The sequence below is a fragment of the Carcharhinus amblyrhynchos genome, chromosome 12 (assembly GCF_965287045.1).
Source record: "Carcharhinus amblyrhynchos chromosome 12, sCarAmb.v2.hapA, whole genome shotgun sequence".
Classification (NCBI taxonomy): Eukaryota; Metazoa; Chordata; class Chondrichthyes; order Carcharhiniformes; family Carcharhinidae; genus Carcharhinus; species Carcharhinus amblyrhynchos.
The window spans coordinates 41,842,966-41,856,301 of NC_137335.1; the positions used below are offsets into that span (position 1 = coordinate 41,842,966).

Sequence of the window (13,336 nt, forward strand, 5' to 3'; positions counted from 1 at the left end):
ATCTTCTGTTCTGGATAAGGCAATCCGCCTTCGCTTCCTACGAAACAAAGACTTACTCAATTTTACGGAGTGTAAAATTTAACAACATATTTCACTGAAGGACAAGTGCACACATTCCTTCCTGATGTTTTCATTCCGAATCCTCCCTCCACTCCGTATCATTGATGTTGGCGCCGATTTTAAGGATTTGATTACCTCTTCGCGCCTTGAAACTAAACTACGGAGGGAGGAAAAAAATAATCCCCTTCAATTGTGGCGCAAGATTAAAGTGGGCGGGCAGCGGTCACCGGGCTGACCAATCAGGTTATCACTTCAAAACACTCGGCTCTCATTGGCCTAGGATCACCCAATGGCGCCACATTTGGCGGCCGTCCGCTTCACCGATTGGCTGGAGGCGGCCTCTATCACTTCATCCGCCTCCTCAGGGTTAGGGTGTCTTCGGAGGCGGCGGCAGCAAGTTTGTACGAGCCGGAGCACCGCCATTTTGTATTATTATAATCACTGCACGGGGGAGTGGGGAGGGAGGAAGGGCTTGGCCGCTGCTCAATCATACCCGCCTCTGTCTGGTGGCGCACTTCTCAACCTTTCAAAACAGGCATCAGCGACACTGGTGCGTTCTAAGCCCACAACGTAGCTGGAGGCGAATAGTTTAATTTTTTTAAAAAAAATAAAGTGCGAAGATTTTGAAAGAACTCAATCATGACAGAGGAATGGCAAATCCCCTATCCTTCGTCCTCCGTTCGTTTAGACGACATTGATGTGTCAGCCCCGGAAGATGGGAAGGAAGCGATAGATGATCTGGATCCCCTCAAGACTGCGGCCGGCGATGCACCCATATTCGCTCCCTCGGTCTCGGTGCCGCCGGCTCCCTTCGAGCCGGCACAGAGCGACGAGGGTTTCCCCATTGTACCACCTCTGTCCGCCACGAGCCGACCCGAACCGGACTCCACTTCAGAGACCGCGCCTACTGCAGCCTCCGAGTCCGCCAAGAGCCGCCCGGAGTCGGTCGGTAAGTGTTGAGATTGCCCATCACCCAAATAGAGGCTCCAAAAATCGCCCCACTTTTCAGCCGGGCGTTGCAGGAAGGCGCAGACACTGGTGCGTTTTCGCAGTTGAAAATTAAGTTAATTGAGCAGCTTCCTTTCCGCCAGCAGTGAGCAAGTAGATCGGTTTATTGCGTATTTTAATTTGCTTTTGTATCTTGCTGTGTAACTTTAATTGATGGACGAAACCAGAATGGAAATTTTTCAACGCAGTGAGTTAGGATTTGCAGCACACTCTTTTGAAAGAGTGCTGAAAGCGAGATTCACTAACTTAGAAAGGGAAATTCGCATGATGCTAATGGATGGGATGGCATTTACCAGGTTGGAGACGATGGGAGAAGTGGCCTCCTCCCCGATTGTTTAAAATCTTTGGGGCTATAGTGAATGTCGAGTTTAAAATTGTTTCGGTTTAGAGTGCTGTAACCACAATGCTGGGTGGATGCTGGAAGTCGGACAATGTGGAAAAGGGGAAATGAGCCATCGCTACCGGCGGCTCGCCGCGCTTCTCGCTGACTGGGGCACGCCCTCTGTATTGATTGACACCTACCCCGACCAATCCCACACCTGAGCCGCCCGTGTCGACCAATCACTACGAGGGGCGGGGCCACTTCCACGTGATGCTGGGGGTTCAGACATGCGCATTGAAGTCCTCGCTCTCTTGAGCCTCCCATTGACAAAAAGCTTTCCCTGCTTGAAAGATATTTGTCCCAGTAATTCAAAGGTGGCATAGTGGAAGTTTTATTCGTGTGGCGGCCGTGAACTGCCGAATTATTCCAGTCATTAGTTTTGCTTCGGTCTACTTGATCTCTTCAATGATCAGGCAATGGCGTGGGAACAGCGACTCCATCTGACTAGATAACCCCGAAGTGCTGGGCGCTGCCACATTGCGAAATGATGTTTGAAAACTGGTTCACAATAACATGAAATATTCTCTAAGAACCAGAATAAAATCTGTCCAGTAGTATACCCATCTTTAGGTAGGCAGCCTGGTGGATTTTTAACACTTTTTTAAAATTCGAATCTTGTGCAGATCAATTCAGAAATTCGACATTTTATCCATGATCACTTAAGTCAAAAGGGGAGGTGCTCGTCAGGATGGGAAGTTAGATGATTTTGCATTCTGGGCGGTAGCAGCGCAAGAATTTTGGTGAAAGTTGAAGGCTGGGTGTCATGACTTGCATAAAACAATACTTTTGTTTAGCTTTTGGGTAAATTGGGATATATTTAGCTGTGTGTCTCGCTTGTCGCTTCTAAACCACAATTCAATAATCTAAATAGGGTAAATTGATCTTGTAGTTAAAGTTCCTGTAGCTAATTTAATTTAATCTAATCAGACATTTAAGAGCTGCAAAATATAGACAACCTTTCAGACACATTTATTACTGTTGCGCACACGTGTGAAAATTTAAAATGTAAACACTATTAAAGCATATGTATGCAAGAATATTAAATTTTCTATTCTATATCCATAAAGTATATATCATTTCAAAATCTGAATTGTTATATTTTACCTGTATTAAATTAATGTTTGCTTAAATGAAATTACACTCTGATTAAACTTGTAACATCCCTTAAGTGAGACGATACCCACGATGGTAATCACTGTTAGTGGAGATTTAAGGCCTCTATCTCTATGGATACAAGATAGAGGCAACAAGTCAGCAGTGAGGCGGGTGGGTTGGGGATTAAGAGGGTTGCCCTAAAATAGTGCTGATCACATCACACAGCAGAGTCTCACTGTCATAGAAACTATAAAAGGCATGATTGTCTCCATTCCAGAACGATCAGTCGTGGATCGCTGAGCAACACAGAAAATTCAAGATAGGAAATTAATCCTTGATTTTGTTTGTAACTTTCCCAGTGCTCCTGCTTGCTGTCCCGCAAGTTGTTTGTGGCCGAAGCTATCCCTAGCTGTTCGCTTCCCTCCAACAATGTGTAATGTAAAAGTTACATGGCATAAGGAATGATGCGCAATCCATAAGAGATGCATGTGGTCACAAGGTTTGGCCATCCCTGTTGTTATAAATTTTATTATCCCAGACACCAACCGCCCGCCCAGTGTCCTCCAAGGGTGACATCACTTTTCTTCCTGCTTGTATGCCTTCTGTTGTTTCACTTCACGCCTAGTGATTTGCTCTGTTTCCCTCTCCCTCCACCATCTTTGAGGCTGCTGGAAGGGTTTATACTTGTGGCTCCACTCTTCTTGTGTTGTCTTACCTGAGATGCTTGCTGCTAGTCAACCATCTGTTCTCGTCTGCCAGTGCTTGGCTGTCTGCCCTGCAAGTCAGCTTTTCTACACCCTGTTCTGTGCAATTTTTGTTCTCGCCCTAATTGGTTACTGTGCTGCTGTGTTAAATGTATTTCACTTTTTTACTTTGTCTCACACAGATCAGAATTTCTTTATGGAACTGTGCTTTTTCTTTCAATTTGAAAGCATTTTTAACTTCCACTTAATCACAGTATGTCCCACCCTGTGCCCCTTCCATAAGAATCTTTTATCCATCTCACTGGAATATATCTTTTTCTGAGTATTCTGAAATACATCCATAAATATCTGCCAATTAATTTCCCAGTTCACTTTAGCCAGCTCTTGTCTTCATCATCGCCCTTATTTAAGTTTAAAAACCAGTCTTGGATTCTTGCATTCAAACTGAATGTGTAATCGTGTTATGATTGCTGCATAGGGGTATTTTCACTTTGAGATTATTAATTAATTCTATCTCGTTGCAGAGGACCAGATTTAATATAGCTTGCTCTCTGGTGCTGGAACATGCTGCTCTAAGAAACGTCCCAAAAACACATTGCCAATTGGATTTGTCCAATCTTTGTGTAGATTAAAATAATCCTGATCTGCTGGTGCTCTTAAGTTTGTGTATACAATCCCTACGCAATTTTCTTGTGGCTCAGGTAGTAATCCTGAGGTTATTACCTTTTTAAGGTTCTGCCTTTTAATTTAGCTTCTAATTGTTCATACTTAGCAGAGCCTCTCTTAGTTCTGCTGGTGTGGTTGGTGCCTGCATGGACCATGGCACTCGGTCCACCCCTCCTCCCACTGCAAGTTCCTCTCCAGCCCAGAGCAGATGACCTGAATCCTGGCATTGGGAAGGTAACAAAGTTGACTGGACACCTGATACAGAAAGCTGTGTCAATCTCCTGACTGTTCTATCCATACCTACCACTAATTTCAATTAATTCCTCCCACTTGAATAGATTCTTGTACCATAGTACCACAGTCAGTTTGCACATCTATCCTGCAATCACTACTTTCATCCATTCAGGCTGCAAGCACCCAGTCTGAACAATTGCAAAGGCTGAGGCTACTCTACTTCTATCTTCTGAGGCCTCAAACTCACAGTTAAACCTTCCTGTCCCTGACCACTGACCAAATCAGAATAAGAAATCTTACTTAAGGTATGTGGCTGCTTCCTGATTCAAAGTTTACAGATAACTTATCCTCTTCCCTGATGCATCATAGTGGAATAAGAAGTCTCAACACCAGATTAAAGTCCAACAGGTTTATCTGATAGCACAGGCTTTCAGAGTGTTGCTCCTTCTTCAGGCATTGTAGTGTCTACAGTTTGACCTCTGACTCTGAGTTGAAGCTTCTCAAGCTGCAGTCACTGACTGCAGACATAGATCACAATGGCATCCAGGAGCTCCTGCTGTTGAAACACATCACCTGCCCAGCCATTGTTGTTATGTTTATTTTAAGTTCTAATTAATATGCTCAATAATCTTTCACACTGCCAGTGCACCTTACCTACAATTTATTAGCAATTGTAAGGTTTTAAGTATTTTGAAGATAATCAAGCAGAACTTTAAAAAATATATCTCATGGGATGTGGGTGTTGCTGGATAGTCCAGCGTTTATTGCCCGTACCAAATTGCCATTGGGAAGATTATGCCTTCCTGAATTGCAGTAGCCCATATGTTGTGGGAACACCCACAGCGTTGTTAAGGAGCAAATTTCAGGATTTTGATGCTGTGACAGTGGTCGAACAGCATCATAGTTCCAAGTCAGGATGTGACTTGGAGGGGAACTTGCAGGTGGTGGTGTTCCGATACGTCATCTTCCTGTGTCCTAGGTGGCAGAGGTCATGGGTTTGGAAGAACATTTTCACCGACCAGTCAGTCACCTGTTTCCTGTGATATCACACTTGGTTTTTCTCAGTACGTTGCCATTCTGCTTTGGAGCCAAGACTGGACTGGTTTGGAAAGCTTTTTTTTAGGTGTTGCTGACTGCCTCTGGCTCCTTTTTTTTTCCCCCTCCTGATGAAAGATTTTGAAGAGTGAGAATTTGATGGGGTCACAATGTAGAAAATATACTTCCACTTGCTGGGAATATCGAAGTTGAGGTGGAAGCAGAGATGGTCACAAATAAATCCAAAATATAATTCAGGAGAAACTTATTTGGTTAGCTTTTAGAACTTGCTACCACCAGGAATAGTTGAGGTGACTAGCACAGATGTGTTTAATGGGAAGCTCTGAAACACAAACAGGGCAGTGTGTATGTTGGTAGGGTTAGGATAGGGTAGGGTTAGAAGAAGTGAGGATCATGTAGAGCAGTCTCACTTTCATAGACAAATGCCAAATTTCTGTGCTGTTAAATTATGGAATTGTAAGTGTGAAAATAAACATTTCTGGGAATTAATTTCTTCTCAATGTTTAGCCTTTGGTGTGGTTTGGAACTGACTACCACTTTTTCCTTCCTGCTGTGCTTGAAGGTTCCATTTTCCTAGAACAGAAGCTAGATCCAAAAGGTAACAAGCTGTGGTATGTTATAATTGGCCTGAGGTCATTAATTGGATGCTCACTTTTTGATTGAAAAATGATTCTGATTGGCCTTTTAAGCAGTTAACCCAATCTTGCTAATCAGTGATTGTTTGGAGTGTTTTAAGTTTAAAGTTTTTATTAATGTCACAAGTAGCCTTACCTGCAATGAAGTTACTGTGAAAATCACCTACTTGCCACACTCTGGTGCCTGTTCGGTTACACTGAGGGAGAATTTAGCACAGCCAATGCACCTAACCAGCACTCTTTCGGGGTGTAGGAGGAAACACATGCAGTCACAGGAAAAATGTGCAGACTTGGCACAAACAGTGATCCAAGCCAGGAATCAAACCTGACTGGTTTCCTGGTGCTGAGAGGCAGTGGTGCTTGCCACTGAGTGGGGTAGGAAGATAACTGTTTATATGTATGTGATGCACAAACAGCATAAAATGCATTGTAAAAAAAAAAACAATCAAATACAATTTTTTATTTAAACCTATTTTGCAAACATTTTTGTTCATTCTGTAATCACTTTTATAGTAAACTTTAATATTTGTGTTGTACATTTTCTTTTAATTGAACCTAGAATACTTGGAGGTTTGTGCAATAGAATTTAACATTTCATGTTTGTTTCACTGGTAGAAATAGCAGTCTTCTGTGAAATGAAAATTTATATTACTTTTGTGATATTTCCTTCTGGTACTTGTGCACTGAAATCTTACACTGTACCTTCTCCACAAATGATGCTTTAAGTCAAGGCGTAGCCATGTTGACTATTGGACATAGCGTGGAGCTACAAGTTTGTTAAACCCTCAAGTTCGAGCATGTTCTAGTTGATGGTTTGGAAACACAAAGTACTGCCATTTATTTGAGTACCTGGATGTTTATCTTAGAATAAACGACCAGGCCACCTGTTTTAGATATTGGTTGAGGATAAATGTTGTCTGGAACACTGAACTTCTCTGCTTTTCACCAGGAACATAGGAACATCTGACTACCCACCTCCATCACTCAGACACCATGTAGTTCATTGGATACCACAAGCTCAGATGTGATACATTCTGCCTCAATATATTTTGGCTTTGCATTGTCAATTCATATGACTGCAGAGAGGGATGCTTAAGTAGTATCATGGTAGAGGTAGAAATGTCTTAAGATAATTAGAATTATGAAAAGTGAGATGAGAGGGCTGAAAGAAATATGTGTTAATAGCTAATACAAAAGCAATTAAGCACTTGTGTAAAAAGGTAAAATTTGACAGATTGCAGACATGTCAAAGTTATTAAATATTGTATTAGATAATAGTGAAAGTGACAGTGTTGGTTTACTAAAGGAGGTTGTGCAACAATTGCTTGTTAACTGCAGGAAAAGAATTTAATTTTGAGAAATAAAATCTTTATGCACTCTAACCTGTAGAATATCATAGGTACTGCGTGCAATTTTTAAATCCTCAAAAAGCGAATTGTGCTCTTAGTATCTATATCTTTGCTCAAGAAAAGGGAAAGAAACAAGTCAGGAAATTAGGCCAGTAAGTTTAATGTCTGTATCAGACAAACTCAATATTTTTAGTTAGAGTTTAATTAGCATTTCAAAATGTGTGGTCAGTCAAGGATAGTTAGCATGAAATTGTTACAGGCAAGTCATACTTGACAAATTAATTTGATAGAGAATATAGTGAATCAAGAGTGCATGTAGTTTTCAAAAAAAATGTGAAGTTGGCTGGACAGTTAGGGTCAATGCATGTTGTCAGATATCGAGGAATTGCTTTCTTCCAGTGATCAGGTCTGCAGAGAGAAATTAAAATGCATTGTGAAAAGAATCATTACATTATGCAAACACTGGGACTTGATACATAGTGAATCTCAGGAAGATGAGTTAGTGGTTTGGGCGGTCATCTGCAGGCAATTTTATATGGATAAATGTGAGGTAATATTTTTTGGGAAGGGGGAATAAGTTCTTGGAAAAATATGGTTATGAAACAACAGATTGTACACCAAGATACATATTTGAATTGTCACTTTGGTAGATAAATCATAAACACCAACAGTGCCGTAAGTTCAATAAATGAAGCACAAAAGTGTTGCATGCGACACTAATGGAGGCCATCCTCTTGTTTCAGGTTTAAAAAAATTTTTTGCTTTAAAAAAAAGTCTTGATTGCTGCGTAAAGCTTATTTCATCCATACATGGGCAGCACGGTAGCACAGTGGTTAGCACTGCTGCTTCACAGCTCCAGGGTCCTGGGTTTGATTCCTGGCTCGGGTCACTGTCTGTGTGGAGTTTGCATGTTTGCCTCATGTCTGTGTACTCCCATTTCCTCCCACAGTCCAAAGATGTGTGGGTTAGGTTGATTGGCTATGCTAAGAAATTACCCCTTAGTGTCCAGGGATGCGTAGGTTAGAGGGATTCGTAGGTATAATATGTAGGGATATGGAGGTAGGGCCTGGGTGGGATTGTGTTTGGTGCAGACTCGATGGGCCAAAGGGCCTCTTTCTGCATTGAACCATACCATAGAACCCTACAATGTTCAAGTTCTCTTGATTTCCATTTTTCCAGTTACCAGTGCTCCAGTTTTAGATTTCCTTTGCTCAGAATCTCAATTTTTAGCATCTCTTATATTTCTATCAACATTCTCTGGAATGAAAGTCATCCCTTGTATGTACTGAATATAAAATGTTAGCCATGGATCAGTTGCTAACATTCTTTTTTGAGTCATAAGATTCTGGGTTCAAGTCCCACTCCAGTGCTTGTGCAAAAAGACTAAACTGATTGCAGTACAAAGGGAGTGCTGCGTTGTTTAGCGGTGCCTTTCTAATGAGAGATGTTCAATTTGCCTGTTTGTGTAAATGTAAAAGCTCCCATTTTAAAGAAGGGTGAGGTGTCCTTGCTAATATTTATCACCCAATTAATGTTACAAGAAACAGATTATTTGGTCATTGCTGTTTGTGAGAGTTGCTGTGCATAAACTAGCTGTTATGATTCATACAGTACAACAGTGACTACATTTTCAAAAGTACTTTTGAGACATCTGTGTGTTATAAATACACATACATTTTTCTCTCTTTGTGGCTTTGCAGTAATTTTGAATGGAAGAGACCCAAGACTGGATGATATTAATATATAGTTTTCCATATTTGTACGCTACAAATCTTATCATACTTTGATGCTTATTTACAAAAGAAAACATAATCCAATTGTTTTTTTAGAGCTTGTGCATCCAAATCCCTTAACTTCTACTTGAAATAGTTACAGAAGATAACACAAGTGAAGAAAGTTCAGAGGGGAAGTGAAATAAGAGGATCCAGAAGAGAGTATGAGAGGAGATTGGCAACTAACGTCAAAGGGAATCTAAGTCTTTAGGCATTGTGCCATTTTAAGGACCGCAAAGAGAATTTGTGGCAGGGCATGGCTGAGGTGTTAAATACTTTTGAATCTGTAATTACCAAAGACGAAGATGCCATCACATGAAATTGTGTTTGAGGTTTCTTGCTCAATGTCCCCTGAAGTTGCTTACCATTTGTATTCACAGTTAGCCAGGTTTCCCATTTTGAGTTTTCTGCGGATGTTTATATTGTCCAGTACTGACCAGTGATTGGCGCAACTCGTGGGCCGAAGGGCCTGTTTGTGCTGTAGTGTTCTATGTTCTATTACTTATCTTCAGTTCACATTACTGTTTTCTGTCTTTTAATTTCATGTCTTAATTTTATCCACAAGAGTCCAGGTGTGGCACTTATCCTACATGCTCAACATCCACAGCTTATTCTTCATCAATATGTTGTACTTCTTACAAATCTGAGTTGATTGACCTTAATTGAACCTGTATTATAGTACTTTAAGAGCTTGACGAGCTGTTTAGTCTAAAGTTACCTAGTTTTTACCTCCAGAGGGGTGGAAAGTTGTTAATTGCCACATTTAAGATGATTTGAAAAATTGTCAAAACTAGCATGATTTTTATGGGAAGTGCAAAAGAAACTTCAACGGCCCCCATACATAATTTTATTACCACACTCTCAAAGCATCTTCCAAAATGGCATAATTTGTTCGATTAATCATTACTATCTGAAGTTCAAAATCTGTGAGAGGAGGGGGTTAGATTTCACAAATATGTTTGGGGATAGTTAAACTGGCTGGAAAGTTGTGACTGCTGTAGAAAATTGGAGTTTCTGGTCAGTGGGAAGGAATGGTGTCAAGTTTGTAGATTGAAAGAAAGAGAACCTACATTTAAACAGTAAAATGCAAATCCTCAAGACTTCCTAACATACTTTGTAGCCTAAGAATTATATTTGAAATGTAGCTATGTTTTGTAGAGCGGCATTATGAGCAAGCCAAGATGGATTTTTTTTTGCTAAATAGGATCTGAATTTAAAATGAGAAACAATTATAACAGCAGTAACTGAAAAAGGAATTGCAGTTGGGTTAGGATTTGAATTTTCCTGCCTACAAATCTTTAAAGAAAAATCAGAGCAAAGGATTGAAACGTCCATACGTAACAATCTAACGCTTAAATGCCATAATTTAAATAGACAAATTGTCCAGTTAACCTCCTTGATTTCAGCTGAGGGGGTACCTCAAGAGGTTATTGCAGAAGGTAAGGGGGTAGGGTGTTAGGGTGGATAGGGGATTGGTTGTTAAATAGGAGGCAGAGTGGGTGCTATTCGGATTGGCGGTTGGTGACTAGTGGAGTGCCCCAGGGGTCGGTGCTGAGGCCTCAGCTATTTACCATTTATATAGATGATCTGGAGGAGGGAACCGAGTGTACGGTGTCGAAATTTGCTGATGACACCAAGATTGGTGGAACGGCTAATTGCGCGGAGGGTGTGGAGAATCTGCAGAAGGATCTAGATAGGCTGGGCGAAAGGGCCAGGAAATGGCAAATAGAATTTAACGTTGGCAAGTGCGAGGTGGTCCACTTTGGTAGGAATAATGGTAGGAAGGACTATTACTTACGTGGCGAGAAACTGCAGCAGGCGACGGTGCAGAGTGACCTCGGGGTCCTTGTGCATGAGTCGCAAAAACCCAGCCTGTAGGTGCAGCAGGTGGTCAGGAAGGCGAATGGGATGCTGGCCTTCATAGCGAGGGGGATTGAATATAAAAGTAGGGAGGTCTTGCTGCAGCTGTATAGGGCATTGGTGAGGCCGCAGCTGGAGTACTGTGTGCAGTTTTGGGCGCCGTACTTGCGCAAGGATATTTTGGCCTTGGAGGGAGTGCAGAGGAGGTTTACTAGGCTGATACCGGAGTTGAGGGGGTTGAGCTATGAGGAGAGGCTGAATAAACTAGGCTTGTACTCGTTAGAGTTTAGAAGAATGAGGGGAGATCTCATTGAGACGTATAAGATGATGAATGGGATGGATAGGATAGAGGTGGAGAGACTCTTCCCGCTCAGAAAGGACAGTAGGACTAGGGGGCACAGCCTCAAGATAAAGGGGGGGTGGTTTAGAACGGAGTTGAGGAGGAACTTCTTCACTCGAAGGGTGGTGAATCTCTGGAATTCTCTGCCCATTGAGGTGGTGGAGGCTGCCTCGCTAAATATTTTTAAGACGCGGGTTGATGGGTTTTTGATAAGCGAGGGGATTAAGGGTTATGGGGAGAGGGCGGGAATGTGGAACTGAGCCACGACAGATCAGCCATGATCTTATTGAATGGCGGGGCAGGCTCAAAGGGCTAGATGGCCTACTCCTGCTCCTATTTCTTATGTTCTTATGAGTGGCCAGTGATTGGCCTGTCGCTGGGAGTATAAAGAAGGTAGTGAGTTCGTAGTCTAATCAGAAAGGCAGTGGTGAGTATTGTAGCAGATATTAATTGTTCTGGTGGCTGCATAACAAAATCAGGAAATACTAGTTAATCTTTCATCGGAATCATTTTGATAAAAAGTCTTCAATCTGTTTTTCACCTTGTGTATATCCAAATCAGTTAAGCATTTTCAACATGCCTGTTTTTTATTTCTGATTTTTAGCATTGCAGTGTTTTGCCTCTGCAGCATAACCATATTTTTTGATTTAGGGGCATATAATACAAAAGTAAGGAGGTAATGTTAAACCATTTCAAGGATTGTTTGAAATGCTGTTTAAGAAGGATACAGAAGTTGCAGGGAAAGGCCAAGAGCAAATCCATTAGGATTTGAGAAGTTTGAGCAAGACTTTGGAAGTCGGGCCCTTTTTACATTAACTGATCCAAAGGATAGGTTTAAGATGAAGGATTCTGATGAAATAAATATTGATTAACTGGTCACTGTGTAGATAACAAGGGCACAGAATTAAAGTCTAAAAAATATTCTTAGACATGGTTAGAATATGAAATTCTCTGTCAGAAGTCTTTGAAAGAAATTCTATTAATTTGATTTTTGCTCTTGCCCTCAATTATGAAAATCCATATGACTACAAGCAACTTATTCTGTAAATTTTATGCCCATGTGAATATTTTTAACAAAGAACAACCCAGCACGGGAAACAGGCCCTTCGGCCCAACAAGCCCACGCCGCCGCATCACCCTACGCCTATTCTACCCTGCGTATCTACAAATAGAACCCCTGACTTAGCCAGATTCAGGGGGGAATAGTGTCAATTTGGTAAAACCAATCAGCCTAAGAGCACATCTTTGGGGTGTGGGAGGAAACCGGAGCGCCTGGAGGAAACCCACGCATCCACAGGGAGAATGCACAAACTCCCACAGACACAGGCCCAAATCCATGTATCTGCACAGCTAGCAGTGCTAGTCACCGAGCTGTTGCGGCGCCCGTCTACCGGTCCAGGATCAAGCACACACACCAACACGAAGTACTAGGCGACTCCCGGAACCTCCAAGAGCAGCCCATGCACGACCCACCGTGTGCATGCCCCTCGTTTGACAACGAGGTGGACCTCCACCTGCGGAATAAAAAGACAAAAACGTTAATCACAAGCCTGCCTTTCCGGTGTCTCCCGAGGTTCTAACCCTTATTTAATAACCCCTACCATAACTCTCCATCCTCGTTTCACTCATGTGCCTATCTAACTGAACCTTAAACGAGTCCAACGTTCCCGCCTCCACCACCCTACTCGGTAGCGCGTTCCATACCCCCACAACTCTCTGCGTAAAGAACCTTCCTCTCATATCCAAATTATACCTCTTTCCCCCCCCCTCACCCTTAAATCATGTCCTCTTGTATTTGTAACCAATCTAGGGAGCAGTCTCTCACTATTGACTCTGTCTATTCCCTTCAGTATCTTATATACCTCTATCATGTCCCCCCTCAATCTCCGTCTTTCCAAGGAGAACAGTCCCAGTTTCTCCAACCTTTCCTCGTAACCCAGCCCCTCCATGCCAGGCAACATCCTGGTAAACCTCCTCTGCACCCTATCCAGAGCCTCCATGTCCTTCCGGTGGTAAGGTGACCAGAACTGGATGCAGTACTCCAAATGCGGTCTAACCAATGTTCTATACAACTGAAGCATTAGACGGCAGCTTTTAAACTCTATACCCCTTCCTATAAAGGCTAGCATTCCATAAGCCTTCCTGACAACATTCTCCACTTGTGTGGCAACCTTC

The 13,336-nt window shown here is 42.1% G+C and overlaps 1 protein-coding gene across 1 annotated transcript in view; it reads left to right on the forward strand.

The window, feature by feature from the left end:
• Window positions 1–488: 488 nt before the first annotated feature.
• The window catches only part of LOC145350938 (uncharacterized), an 84,595-nt gene continuing 71,747 nt past the window's right edge, over window positions 489–13,336 (forward strand). Inside the window, exon 1 of the mRNA XM_080200438.1 lies at window positions 489–1,009. Coding sequence (XP_080056564.1) covers window positions 700–1,009 — 310 coding nt within the window. The 5' untranslated portion in view covers window positions 489–699. The remainder of the gene's footprint in view (window positions 1,010–13,336) is intronic.